This window comes from Papio anubis, chromosome 3 (assembly GCF_008728515.1).
Source record: "Papio anubis isolate 15944 chromosome 3, Panubis1.0, whole genome shotgun sequence".
Classification (NCBI taxonomy): domain Eukaryota; kingdom Metazoa; phylum Chordata; class Mammalia; order Primates; family Cercopithecidae; genus Papio; species Papio anubis.
In genome coordinates, this window is record NC_044978.1 from 181,031,939 (window position 1) to 181,046,459 (window position 14,521).

General features: G+C 58.2%; 2 protein-coding genes across 2 annotated transcripts in view; both read right to left on the bottom strand.

The window, feature by feature from the left end:
* The window catches only part of CPZ (carboxypeptidase Z), a 28,993-nt gene extending 26,155 nt beyond the window's left edge, over positions 1-2,838 (bottom strand). Inside the window, exon 1 of the mRNA XM_003898426.3 lies at positions 2,612-2,838. Within this exon, the coding sequence (XP_003898475.2) occupies positions 2,612-2,699 (88 nt within the window). The 5' untranslated portion in view covers positions 2,700-2,838. The remainder of the gene's footprint in view (positions 1-2,611) is intronic.
* Positions 2,839-5,888: 3,050 nt separating this feature from the next.
* GPR78 (G protein-coupled receptor 78) lies at positions 5,889-14,178 on the bottom strand. Its single transcript, XM_003898428.3, has 3 exons — positions 13,223-14,178; positions 12,221-12,334; positions 5,889-7,756 (listed from the first exon to the last, which is right to left on the bottom strand). The coding sequence occupies exons 1-3, from the start codon at positions 13,888-13,890 to the stop codon at positions 7,447-7,449; spliced, it is 1,092 nt and encodes a 363-aa protein (XP_003898477.2). The 5' UTR covers positions 13,891-14,178; the 3' UTR covers positions 5,889-7,446.
* Between the last annotated feature and the right edge of the window lie 343 nt (positions 14,179-14,521).

Sequence of the window (14,521 nt, forward strand, 5' to 3'; positions counted from 1 at the left end):
GGCCTGCCCTAATCCCTCGTGGCCTCATCTGAATCAGATTTCATCCACAAAGGCCCTGTTTCCAAGTAAGCTCCCATTCACAGGTGCCAGGGATTACATCATCAGTATGTCTTTTCTGGAAGATACAATTCTTCCCCCAACAATCACCAAGCCCCAGTGGGTGCTGCTGTGGCCACAAGAGAGTCAGGATGGTCTGGGAGGAGCCCTCAGGGGCTGCAACTGTCCCAAGACCACACAGCCAGTCCCATGATGTGGCTGGGCCTTTGCCAGCTGGCTTGGCCTCCATAGACCTCTAGTTTTGCCACTTATTGCATGGGGGCAGGCCTGCTGACCCAAAGCCCACTCTCTGCCCTCCTAGGCCCCGCCTGCCCTGGCAGCCACAGAGCAAAGCCAGCGAGACTGTGGGTGGTTAGACTATTCACCAATGCTTCCCCACCCCAACCACTGTGGGGCACCGACACCCCTGGATCCCCCTGCAGACTTGCAAATGCACAGCGGGGTGAAAGCCTGTGCCCCTAGAAGGCTCTCAAGCCACGCTCTCCAGTACAGCAGCCACGAGCCACACGTGGCCACTGAGCCCTTCACATATGGCAAGTTCAAACCAATGTGTGCGATGTGTAAAATGCACACCAAATTTCAGACGTAGTACTAAAAACAGTGTAAATGTTTCATTAATTTTTATATGAATGCCAATATACTGGAATTTTTTGGACATATTGGATCAAATAGAATTTGTTACTAAAATCAATTTCACCTGTTTCTGTTACCTCTTTAGTATGGCTACTAGAAAATATAAAATTCTGTGTGTGAATGGCTTTGTGTTTCTGTTGGACGGCGCTGGTCTGAAAGCTGCTTTTGAAATGGTTCTAAGCCTTTTAACCACGAGGTGGCAGCATTTCTTCAGCAGGGGAGTGAGATCCCGGCTGGCTTCCCCATCCTGAACTGACCAGCGGCTGTGCCTGGGTCAGGGATGAGACCTGAATGAGGTCAGAGAGGTCAGGCCATCTGCCCAGGTCACACAGCAGAGTCAAGGAGTCAGAATCTGAATCCCAGACCCTAGGACATGAAAATCCCGTCCGTCCCTAGGCTCTGGTGAGGACAGGGAATCCTCCACCAGGAAAGGGTGAGACAGAGGGGAGAGAGCACCAGGCTTGCTCTGAGCAAGACCCAGATGGCGAGACAGGGACATGGCAGCCTGGGGTGTGGGGGCCTGCACTGCAGCTGACCGGCTCTGCCCACTTCTGCCTGTGGGCTGCAAAGGTCCTTGACTTCCACGCTCGTCCGTAAGACGGGAGACTGGACTGGAGGATGTGATTCCTCCTAGAAACACTTGCCGATGCCATGGCTGTGCTCAGCACCTGCCAGGGACAGAGATCAGCCCGTGCATCCTGCTGGGTGAGGACAGGGCGATCTGTGCATTCTGCTGGGTGAGGTCAGGGTGGTCTGTGCTGCCTGCCAGCAGAGGAGGAGGCTGCACTTCTTCCTGGGAAAGGGCAGGTCAGGAGAGCTTCCTGGAGGAGGGGGCTGTGGTCTCCAACAAGCCTATGATTCTAGATACTGTCTGGGCTCTCAGGGGCTGAGGGGAGGCCCACCCACGACACGGCACAAGCTCCAGAGCACCCCACCCGCACACGTGCATGAGCACACACCCAGGGGGTAGAAAAGAGCTGAGGTAAGGCGAGGAGTAGAGGTGGGGGGAAAATCCAGGCATCAACAGGACGGAAAGGAAAAGTGTTGACATCGCGCCCCAGGGTGGGGTCTCGTGGTCCTGGCACATCCACTCGCAGGGCTCAGGCAGTTCTCAGGTATCCACAAACCCCACACAACAAGCAATTGAGAACATGACACCCTGCACCCTTGAACCCACACAGGGCCCCACTCCTGCAGGAGCCCAGATGTCTGTTCCTGATGAGGGTCCTGAGCACGGCTTGCCAGATGCACCCCCATACCTGGAGAGGCTGTGAGGCCAGGTGGGAGCCCAGGATCCAGCCCCCAGCCTCTACCTACCTGCTCCCCACCCCCACTGCACATCCCTTGGGTGAGGTCGTGCAGGCACACACCTCCCAGAGGGTCCCTGCGTCCCTCCCTTCTCCCGGCCCCAGATCCCTCCAGGGGGCCCACGCCCCCTCCCAGCCCTCAGGGCCACTTCCGGAGACTTGCTGTCCACATCACAGCTCTAGCTGGGAGGGAGGGGTCGAGAGTTTGCCATAGCCCAGAGAGACCGCCCCCTTCCTGGAAGGACCCAGGGACCTTGGATGGCCTCTCACCCTGCAAAGTCCTGGCACCTGCTCCCTCGGACCCACCCGCAGGGCGCCCCTGCTGCTGTACCCGACAGGAGAAAGAGCTCGCCCCTGGCCCAGGCATGGTGACCCTCTGCTGCCTGGGGTCCCGGCCTGGAGGCCGTAGAGAGGCTCCCTGGTGTCCCCGTCCAGGGCAGAGGTTACCCTACCAGTCCCAGGTCACATGCTGCCCACTTTGGAGACGTTCTCGCGGGGGCCATAGGCGCCTAACCTACTGGAAGAAAGTTCCCGGGCCCCTGGGAAGCGACGGGTCACACTCCCCGGAGGTTGCAGGGTGGAGGGTGGACGGTGGGGGCAGGGGACGGCCTTACCGGCGGGGTTCCGCTCAAACTCGCACCCCGGCCGGGCAGCGGCGAAGACCAGGACTGTGAGGAGCAGCAGCGGCGGCGGGGGCGGCATGGTGGGGCGGCGGGCCTTGGACGGCCGGCGCAGTGATGTGGCACTCGGGCCGCGCGGCCGGGGCTCTGCGCTTGCTGGGCTCCCGCCCCCGGCGCAGGGAGGGCGCCCCAAACGCAAATGCCGGAGTCGGGTTACAGTGGGCAGCGCCAGAAGCTAGAGGGAGGATGCCGCTGGGGGAGGAGGAGGGGCAGGACAGCAGATAAAGGCCCTGCCTGCCCTGGGTGGGGTGCCCCGCCCCCTCCAAAGGTCTCCCTGCTCCTCCTTGGGACTCAGTTTCCCCATCTGCCACCTGAGCGCACTGTGGAGCTGATCCGCAGATTCCCTGCTGATCCTGCCTAAAACCCCTGGTCCCGGACACAGTCTGCATCTGCAGGTGGAGGGGCTCTGGCTGCAGCCCTGACCCCAGCTGACCAGGGCCTGTCAGGTGAGGAAAGTGAAGGCATGTCCCCACCTGCTAACCCTTGTCCCTGGTGTGGATGCCGGGGAGGGGGCTTTGCTGGGCGGCTGGACCTTTAGGAGCCATGTGCCTCATGGATCCTTTACCAGCTATGCCAGTGCACCAGTCCCAGGCCCCGGAGCCAGCTGCCACTTAGCCCTGAGACTTAGGACAAGCCCCTTTGCCCAGAGGCTGGTGTAATGGAGACAGTACTCACAGTGGCCCAAATCATCGCTGGCACCCAGCAGGTGCTGCTTCCTGTGGGTCATCTGCTTGAAGATGCCCATTTCAACACCCCCGGGGATCTGGGGCGTCTGGTGCTCAACGCTGCCCTGTCTGCCTGGACTTGGCTGGGTCCTTCCGGAAGCACCTCTGACTGCCCTGGCCGGCCCATGGGGCTGCCCTGCAGGACAAGCTTCTAGGAGAGAAGCCAGTTCGTGTCGTCAAAAGAGCACGGACTCACTGTTCACAGGATCTTGAGCCGGTGGCCTGGCCTCCTCCAGGCTGGGAGCTCTCCACTGAGAAACAGCACCGCGCTCACCCTGGGGCTCATAAGGATGGGGTGGGGGCAGCATGGCAGCCGGGAGGAGTCCCTCAGTGGTTGGAAGCCAGCTCCGCAGCTGGACATGATGCGTGCGAGCCGGCATCCTCAGCACTTGCTGCGCAGCAGGTGCTGGCGATAAAAGTGGGTCTGACGCCTCTCCTACCCACCCCACGGCTGGACCCTTGAGAGGGGTGCTGGGGCTGTGAGAGCCTGGAGAGGGAGGGTTGTGTCAGCCTCAGTCAGGTGGAAGGACTTGGCTAAGCAGAGGAGAAGGAAGTACTAAGAGAAGGCCCAGAAAGGATGCAGGCTCCCCAGGGAGGGGCCAGTAGACTAGAGCACCCAGCACTTTAGCCCAAGACCGTGTGGATAGGAGTGAGGAGCAGTGGGGACAGAGAACAGAAAGGGCCAGCAATGCCAGGCTTAGGAGCAGAGACCACAGGCTCTGGCAGGAGCACAACCTGCTCTTGGCTACATTTCCAGGAGCTCGCTCTGCTTGGTGGAGGGTGGGTGAGAGGAGGGGCTGCTTCGCCAGGGACTAGGAAGGGTTCTGGAGGCTTGGCCGTGGATGGGTGTCCAGGTGAGGCAGGAGGAGGGTGAGGGTCAGCAAGCGCAGAGGGGATGGAGAGAGGGCTCCTGGCTCAGAACCCCTTCTGGCCCAGGTTTGCACCCTGTGTGAGCAGGAGGGAGGCTGGGGTGAACGAGATCATGGTCTCAAAAGGACAAGAAGGCAAGCTGAGTGAGAGGACTGTCACTCTGGGCTCCCATAGGGCCTCCCTCTGCCTCACCCGTCATGGAATGCTGCAGCCCTCTGACAGATGGAATCAATAAAAAACTCCTGGTCCCCCAAATAAAATAAATGAGCAGTTATGTCTTTCAAGGTGCCTGCCAGCCTCACAGCCTCCATGGCTCTCTGCTTCCCGCCCACCCATGGGAAAGCCTCCCAAGCTTGTAGCTCCACCATCAAAACAACAGGAGAAGCCTCCCTCACTCGACCGCACACAGGGCGCAGGGCCTAGCCTGGAGGTCTTGGAAGCCCAGCAAGGGATTGCATGCAAGCCCAGGCATCTAGAAAGCTCTGCTCTCCTGGTAATTGAACGGTGGCTAATGCGAGGCAGAATTCCCCCCTTTCCATGGAAATGAGACACCCTCTGAATAAGATGTTTATTGATTCACAGCATTCGTGAGACCCAGCATCATTTTGCAACACATTTAAGTGCACATGAAAAGTATCTTTCAAATTACAAAAAAAAAAAAAAAAAAGGCCCCACGCCTAAAGCAAGGGACAGCCCAGCATGGGAGCCACATGGGCTGACGGAGAAGGGCGGAGGGAATGCCTTAAGATGCCTGTTCCAGAACATCCCATGGAGCTTCCGAGGAAGGCGAAACATGACAGCAAGCAGTCCCCGTCTCTAATAAACAGCGTGCCTCCCTCTAACCGTGGTGCCTTCCAGCAGGGCAGGGTGCACGCGTTTCCTTGAGTGGCGCTAAAGCAGTGACAAAGCATTTTAGCCTGGCGGAGATGCAATAACACGGAGGGTAGGCCCCGCTGGCTGCCAGGCTCCTTGCACCTGGGGAGCTCCCAGGGACAGGAGAGGGGTCAGCCAAGGAGCTCACAGCCTGGGCTCTGGAGCTTTAGACAGCGGGGACCAACCTGCTTCTGTTGTGCGAGTGCCCTCCCTTGTAAGCACAGGGGCACCGGGGTGCAGCAGGGTCTCGAGTTCACGTGCCCTCTGCGAACCAGGGCCTGACGCCCACCTGCCCCACCTCCTGCCTGGAACCCCTGGGTTCGATTGAACTGGCCAGGTCTGTGTTTTAATGTTTTTAACTGTTTAATGGTTAGTTGCTATTATTCCAAACAATAATTTGTTTTATTTGAATTACACTTCATGATTTACAAACATTTTTAAATTTATCCTTTTGAGGAAGGCATTGGCAAGTCAGCAAATAACACCTGGTTTTGGCTGGGCGCGGTGGCTCATGCCTGTAAGCCCAGCACTTTGGGAGGCTGAGGTGGGCGGATCACTTAAGCTCAGGAATTCAAGACCAGCCTGGGCAACAAAGTGAGACCTCCATCTCTACAAAAAAAAAAAATACAAAAATTATCCAGGAATAGTGGCCCATGCCTGTGGTCCCAGCTACTCAGGAGGCTGAGGTGGGAGGATGGCTTGAGCATGGGAGGCGGAGGTTGCAGTGAGCTGAGACTGCACCACTGCACTCTAGCCTAGGCAACAGAGTCAGACCCTGTCTCAAAAAGTTGTTTTAAAGTACAATAATAACACCTGTTTTTTGGAAAAGACTCTGTGAAGCCGCCTCAGCTGGGTTCTCCACTGTTAATGCCAAAAGCAAGTGACAGCTGCATGTGTCTTGGAAGAATTCAGCCTCTGGAAGGAAATAATTTGATGTCCACGCTCTCCCTGCATTGCTGGCCTTGGGTGTAGGGTGTCACAATACAGGCTCCACGCCTGCAAGAGCCCACAGGTGAAGCCCATCAGAGACTCCCATGAGGCAGGGGCCTGAGGTCTTGCAGTCCACCCTACCTCTGCAGGGGATGGCTCTGGGCCTTGAAGAGAACAGCAGTGACAGAAGCTGAAGACAGATCGTGTCCATTCATTCACTCGCTCACTCATTTATACACACATCTCTCCACTGGGGGCCCATGTGCACTGTGTACCATTCTTTCCCTGAGCTGTGAAATAGGACAGATGTGCACAAAAGTTCTCAACACTGTCCCATGGGGACATTCAATGTCATTGATGGTGGGCGCCCCCACCGAGGAATGGCACCCTGTGATTACTAAACTGGGGGTGATGCACACGGCTACTCAGGGACACTCCACCTTCTCTTGGCTCCCCCAGCACTGCTGCTGGGGAACAAGGGCCCTACCCATCCTAAGCCACCCTCTCTGGACACCTGGGCCCTAGCTACTACTTCAATCTCTTGACCATCTCAAGTCTAGGATCCAGAGGCCCAGAGGTGGCCTTCAGGGGCAGGAAGCAGAGGTCATGTGCTCTGATGATATCATCACCAGAAAAGGCTCTGAGCACACAGACTCCACATCCTCCCCAGTCAAGATGCCAAAGCCCTGGCAAACCACAGAAAAGGAGGCAGGAGACAGGCTCCACTGCTTGCCCACACAGGCAGTCACAGAGGACAGGCCTGGAGCTGGGGACCTCTAGGCTTCCAGAGATGGGCACGTCCCAGGGACCGCCTGTGCCTGCCGGGCCCTGACCACAGACTATCAGATGTGAGCTCTGGGAGCCCCCAACCAGACTCTGTCCCAGCATTTATCTCCCAAACCTGGGCAATGCTGAGAGCAAATCAGAACAATGCTAATAACCAGGTGGGAGTAACAGGTGTCCACCGGGGCTGCAGAAGAGACTCTGAGCAAGCGTGACCACCTCACCCACATGAACAGCAGTCACTCATAGGACGCCCACGGGTACCACGTGCCACACAAGACGCTTCCCTACCCACCGTCTGCAAGCATCGCCACGATCCCAGAACAAGGGCGAGGAAGCTGCGGCTCAGAAAGTAAGAACCGCTGTCCCTGGCTGCCGAGCAGCCAGGTGGCCGAGCCTGGAGCTCTCCTCCTCTGCTCTGCTGTCCACACCCACATCTGGCCCTCTTCTCTTCCTCCTGTACTTCAGCCTCAGCTCAAAGTCAAGCCGCCGGTGTCTGGGGGTTCCCCAGTGGCGTTTCTGTGGCAGGGCCAGTGCCCTTTCCACAGGGTTTCTTAGAAGGTGGGGCGGATGAGCCCTGCCAGGCCCTCAGTGTGTCTGCTGCAGGCAGGAATCATTCTCTGCGTCCAGGGAGCTGTTGTGGGTGGACGCCGGTTGCGGGGTTCTCTTCAGCACCTGCTGCACCATGCTCGCCAGGTCCAGGGAGCTGTTGTGGGTGGACGCCGGGCGCGGGGTTCTCTTCAGCAGCCGGCGTGCCATGCGGGCCAGGACTTGGCGGAACGACCGGCGGAGCAGAGAGTACGTGAACGGGTCGACCGCCGCCTTGCTGTAGGTCAGGCACTTGCTGAGGATGCCCCAGTGGGCGTTCACGGTGACGAAAGGCACGAGCTCCGCCAGCCTGTTGGGGAAGTGGAGCAGCTGACTCAGCCACAGTGACAGCACCTGCCACACACTCATGCTCCGGGACAAGGCTTCTGACCAGCGGCAGCACAGCCTGAGGTGGGGGCCACAGAGTCAGGACAAGTACACACCGCAGCCCTGACACTCACTAGCCAGGAGGCTCTGCGCCAGCACCCTGAGCCTCGGTCTCCTCTTCCTAAAACGGGGTTACAAGGCTGGGTCCTGGGACTGCGGAGCAAGCCGACATCAGCCTGCATACAGCAGGTACTCAGTTGGCAGCACCGCCACCGTCACCCAGGCCTTCTCCCACCATCCTCACTCTCAGCTCAGTCTACCCACCTGCGTGCACACCTGCCGCGGACGCCTGCACACAGAACCAGCTACCGAGGGAGCCATTACCACTACCATGCTGCAGACTGAGACACCCCAAATGTGAGCACTGGGAGCCCCCAACCAGACTCCCCTCTGGCATTCATCTCCCAAACCTGGGCAATGTTGAGAACAAATCGGAACAACACTAATAACCAGGCTGGAGTAACAGGTGTCAACCTGGGCTGCAGAACAGACCCTGAGCAAGCGTGACCACCTCACCCACATGAATCGCAGTCACTCACGGGATGTCCTCGGGCACCATGCACCACACAGGGTGCTTCCCTACCCACCCTCTCGAAGCATCACTCAGAGAGGCTTGATGGCGTCTCTAGGACCATCAGGCATACAACTCCCAGAGGAAAGGCTCAGTCCCACATTCTGAGTCTGAGCCCAGTGCTTTTCTGAAATCAGACTAGAATTCAGAGTGGAAAGGACTGGGCTCTGCGTGGGGGAAAGCAGCAGGGGGCTGGGCCTCTGGGGACTTGGATGGACCCCTTCGCTCTCAGTACAGCCTGGGCTAGGGGCCACGGGGTCAGGACAAGGCTTCTGACCAGCGGCAGCACAGCCTGAGGCGGGGGCCACAGAGTCAGGACGAGGCTTCTGACAGCTGTCACAAGTGCATGTGCTGACCAGTGGCAGCCGTTCCGCTTCCCAGGTCCTGGCTTTGAACTAGGGCCCCCAAAAGCCAGGGCTTTCCCCATCAGCCTGATGACCCCCCAGGTGGTGAATTTCTGTCCCAGAATGTCCCACCCCCCACTCAGAAGGACTGCAGCCCTGTGATTTACAAGTTTGGTTGGGTCACTCATTAGTTTGGAGACCACCTGCTAACCACCCACAAACACAGCAGCTGCTGGGGTGCAGCAAGGATCAGACTGACTCCCTCCCTCCAGGGTACCCAGTCCAACGGGGTGGGGATGAGGAGGCGGGCAAGCAGGCAGGCAGCCACCTCAAGCTGAGAAGCAGGGCCACAATGTGAGGACAGGGAGAGCTGAGGGGTGTGGCCAGAGGAGAGGCATCCAGAATCCAAAAATCAGAGCAGGGACACAGATCCAAGGCAGTCATGGCCCTAATCACCTACCCCAGGCTGAGGTGAGAATCCAGTTACAGTAAGCGACAGTCCGCAAAGGACTTTGCCACTGGCCAGCATATGCACATCAGGTACACTGTCACCCCCACGTCCACGAAGCCCACCATCAGGCATGGACTGGAGACTGGTTACAGCCAACCATCAGGCAAGTGGGAAGGAGGGACCTATCGAAGGATCTGAGAAGCATGGCATTTCTTTCAGTCACTAGGGGACTGAGCTGCAGGTGAGTAAGAAAGCCACACATGGCAGAGTGTCTATCCCCTAGTTAAGCCACGGTGCAGGTGGAAGTCATGGAAACACCCAGCTGAGGCTGTATCTGGAGTCACACTGGGACCAGAAGTCGTGTGTCAACCACCAGCATTCCAACCAGCCACGACCCTGGGGAGAAGGGGGCTCGCTCACGTGTCCACTGATGCTCAGCACCTGGTGACCGTATCCATCTGCCCTCCCCGCACCCCCACAGTAGACCACAGACTCCACAAGGGAGGCTCTGTATCCCCAGCCTCCTGGTCTCACTGCTGCACACCCCAGGGACTTCATCTGCACCATGGATTAAGTCAGTAAAACTCAAGAGTGACAACCAAGAAACAAAAGAAAAATCCTATATTCTGCATCTCCTTTACCTACTTTATCCACATGAACTGGCTCAAGGTGACTTTGAGTTATTTCTAAGCAGATTAAATTCACCTTCAAGATGTCCACAGAAGAGTCTAACAATGCATCCCAGTTCTGAAAACAATTCCCAGGAGAAGAGCTCTGAAATATTTTTAGCAATTGCAGAACAATTGGAACGAGTGCACTACCTTCTAAGGGGCAGCAGGGACAACATGCTCCTGGATCTCTCACTTCCTGTGGGTTAAGCCAACTGCATTAGAACCTCGTCCACACACTGGGTGGAAGCTCCGGCTGGAGCCTCAGGGCAATAACGGAGTGAGGTTCTGATTCGGTTCATTCCTATGATGTGAGAGGCGCCTGTCAGGCAAACCCTCCAAACTCTGATCCAGCTGTGCTGCTCCCAGGCTCCATCCCCCAAGGCCCCTCCCCCACTGAAACACCTGCCTGGTCTTGCTGACCTGCATCTTCCGCCATCAGAACCAAGAGGAGCCTGTGTTCCATTTGATTTTGTAACTGCAGGACCAGGCACAAAGCCCAGCGCAGAGTAGGTGCTCATTAAATGTTTAGCGAGTGCGTGAAGAAATATGTATCCTCATTAATGCTATATTGTACCCACGTTTTTCACGGAGAAGAAAGCCTGAGCTGCCCAGATCCCAGAGTTGGTAACAGCATTGTGGAAACAATGCTGCAAAGGCAGGCTTCATGACTTTGTTTGGGATTCTTCCTTTTAACACTTGAGTGCACGCTCATCACTATGCATGCTTACACACACGGTCAGGGCCTTGTACACATGTGGGAAAATAATGGTTACACCCATTAATCAACATAATATCATGGCTGAGTGAGCCAGTCTCACTCATCATTCATTTAAAATTTCAAAACGAAATGCTGGAGCTCCGGAAATGTTAGCACTCACCTTCTACATGTATGTGCATACATGTGCATGTATGAATACACACATGAAACCTCCCAACATACACCTGCATGCATGAGCAGGCACATGGGCACACATACACACAAGCACAATAATCAGATAAATAGCTAGTTCCCAAGAGAAGGACGCCACAGTTTCTCCATCCACACTTGTGTCCATGAAGTTTCCTAAGAACCAGAGGCCTTTGCCAGGTTTTATGTGAGCAAGAAGGGTGCCTGTGATCCACAAGAAACCTGGCTCTCTGTCCCTAAGCCAGATGGGATCGATGGCCAAGAGCTCCTGTCCCAAGTGCTGATTCCAAAGAGCTCAGAGGGAGCCTAGTAGGCAGAACAGAGCTGGTGCCACTCATCATGGGCACTCTGGGACCTCCCAGGTTCCTGGGACACAATTGTTGCCCCCCCCACACACAACATACCTAAGCACCCCAGTGACCTGGAAAGACAGGCGGGCATCCTGGACAGACCGGCAGACCTTGTGAGGCATTAGATAGCAACCCCGGGAGGACCCTACACAAACAGAGCCAGAATCCTGGTACCATACTCTCTGCTGGCTCCCTCCCCTGGGGTGGGGACCTGGGCCCCTTGAGGATGAGGGCCACGGACCCCTCCCGGGAGCTTCTTCCTTCAGGGTAGCCTCCTGCGGTGGCTCAACACATAGGGTGGAGACCTCCCAGCCAGCCTGAGTGCTGCAGAGGCCTGGCCAAAAATTTCATGGAGCTTCCAAGAAAGGCAAAACATGATAGCAAGCAGTCACCCTCTCTAATGAACAACTTGCCTCCCTCTAACCGTGTTGCCTTCCAGCAAGGCAGGGTGCACACATTTCCTTGAGTGGAGCTAAGGTAGTGACCAAGTGGCCAAGTGGGTGACCCAGGAACCCCGGAGGTAGAGACTGCAGACTCCCCTGCCCCTCAGCACAGCACTGGGACAATGGTACCAGCAGAACCTTTACCCACAATCTTTCCCAAATTACCTGTGACTCCAGGTAATTCTGACCTGACAAGCACTCAGGCCAAGGTCTCCAGGAAAGAGAGGAGCAAAGAGAACACTCACCTGGCAGCGTTATCGCCCTGAGGCTCCAGCGGGAGCTTCCACCCAGATTCCCAACTCCACACCCAGGAGATTCGGAGTCTAAGGTCTGGGTTAGTCCCAGGTCGCCTGATTTTGAAAGCTTCCTCGGTTTAAAGAGCCAGGTGCTGATTCACAGACCCCATATCTGCCTGTGCCTGGACAAGGCGAGTCTCCTCATTTATAGGACAGGATGGGGGCCAGTGCCAGCTCTCTCCAAGGGTCTTTCCCAGGAGCTGCCAGCACAGCCCCCAGCCCGTCAGGTGTGGAGGAGGGTCCTGTGGTGATGGCCACCTTCCCAATACCCAGCTGGGAGACCTCAGAGTCCTACTCAACTGAGGCCAAGCCCTCCCAGCTGTTCCCATGACAGGAGCCGGACTCGGGACCCACCTGGTCACGACATACGGGGCAAAGCAGATGAGGAAGCTCGCAATAGAGATGCCAATCTTCCTGGTGGCCCGGTGGCGGCGCCGCTTCTGCTGGATGAGGCAGCGCTGCCGCACACTGTGGGGACAAAGGACAGTGGTCAGGATGATGGCAGGGTGGGGACAGAGCCCAGGCCCAGAGCCCAGGGGCCGAAGTGAGGGCAGACAGGAGGGTTTCAGGATGTTTAGCCTGGAACCTCAAGAGGACAGAGGGATGGGGGAGAGAGAAAGAACAATGAAAAGAGGCAGGCTTGCTTTTTTGTAGGTGAAATAAAGGAAGACTGGAAAGAAGGGCCAGCTCCTCCTCTTTTCCCTCCGGCTCATCCTTCTCCACACAGAGGGAACTGAGGCAGGCCTGCTGATGGAGGGGCAAGGCTGGGGCCCTCAGGGAGGGAGAAGTCACCTGGTCTGCCCACCCTGGGAGCAGGAGAGCCTCTTGGGGGTTCTGTGGGGGGCCGAGGGCAAAAGGGGAACACCCTACGGGAGGTAATTTGGAACAATGGCAACACTAGCTAGAGATTCAGGAGACAAATCCTGCCAACTAGTGAGCAGAAAGCATGGGGGATGGACCGTGCTCAAGACGTGAAGCCCAGGGCCATGCAAGGGTACTGGGTCAGCAGCAGGCAGAAACAAGCAGATGCCTCAGACCCACAGCTACCCCATAGAAGGGGTGTGTCTGGCCGTCCACAGCAGAGCCCGCGGAACCCCTCCCGGAGACGCACACCCCACCGCTCTGCGCAAAGTTCCCTGTGCGCTGTGAGCACATATCCCAGGAGGCAGAGGCCCCCACTGTGTCTGCACCAATGAACCAACTGGAAACCCCCGCGAGCAGCATGCAGGGGCAGTGCTATGGCTGGTGAACTCTGGGCGGAGTAAAGGTGATGATGCCCACAGGCTACTCGAGCCAACTGCCCAGGGAGCACCTGAGTCCCTGGCCTGAGCCGGTCGGCATGCACTGGGCCAATACCTGGGGTGCAGGTCAGCAAGCAGCATGAGCGCCTTCATGGTAACGATGTCCATGCGCTGGCAGTGGCTGCGCGCCACCCGGTGCACCCGGAGCGAGGTGAGGCAGAGCACCGCCAGCGGCAGCGCGAAGCCCATGGCATGGAGTGTGGCGGTGAAGGCTGCGAAGCGCGGGCGCTCAGGCTCGGGTGGCAGGCGCAGCGAGCAGGACGCGAAGGCGCTGCTGTAGCCGAGCCACGAGCAACAAAGAGCAGCGACCGAGAAGACCAGCGACTGTCCCCAGGCACAGCCCAGCAGCAGGCCGGCATCGCGCGGTCGCAGGCGTCCAGCGTAGCGCAGCGGGAAGCCAACAGCCAGCCACTGGTCTGCGCTCAGCGCCGCCACGCTCAGCGCCGCGTTGGACGCCAGGAAGGTGTCCAGGAAGCCGATGGCTTGGCACGCGCCGGGCGCCGACGGTGGCCGCCCGCGCATCACACCAAGCAGCGTGAAGGGCATGTCCAGCGCGGCCAGCAGCAGGTGGCCCAGCGACAGATTCACCAGGAGGACGCCCGAGGCGCGAGTGCGGAGCTTAGAGCTGTAGGCGCAACAAAGCAGCACCAGTGCGTTGGATAGCAGCGCCACAGCCAGCACCATCACCAGCAGCCCCGCCAGCAGGGTCTCGCCGAGGCCCATGGCGCTAGCGTCTCTGCAGGCACCCTGAGGTTCTCATGGCTCTTCTTCGGGCGCGGGCCTGAGAAAGTGCGGCGATGGAGTGGCTGAGCGGCACGCCCACAGCTTCTGGGAGGTGCAGACCCGGCCGGCAAGGCCCACAGCGGCGCGAGGAAAGCTGCGGCAAGTGCGCTGTCCGGGATACCCGGGCGGAGGGCGTTGCTCTTCCGAGCGGGAGCAGCCCGGGGCCGCCCTGGAGGCAGCGCAACAGCGGTGCTGTCCAGGGTGCTGAATGCGCTCACCGTCCCGGCAGGACTGTCCTGAGGCTGAAGCGAGGCATGGGGGCGCGGGGCGTAGGGGCGAGGGAGGTCTCTTTGCTGACACTGTATCTTTCCTTCTTCCCTCCTTGTAGCGTGGCAGGATGGGACTCTGGGCTCTTCTGCTCTGGGCCAGGTCTGTCCCTGCCCTGGTCACACCTCCAGCCGAGCCTTCCAGCGCTGGTTCATGCGCAGTTGAGACGCCAGCGAGAGCCACTAGGTGGATCCTAGGCTGCACAGCCCTCACCACGCCTCTGCCCCCAGGCTCTGGCACCAAACTGGAGCGACCTGGTGGCTTATAGGGGCGGTAGGGGCGGTGGGGGCAGGAATGAAGTGGT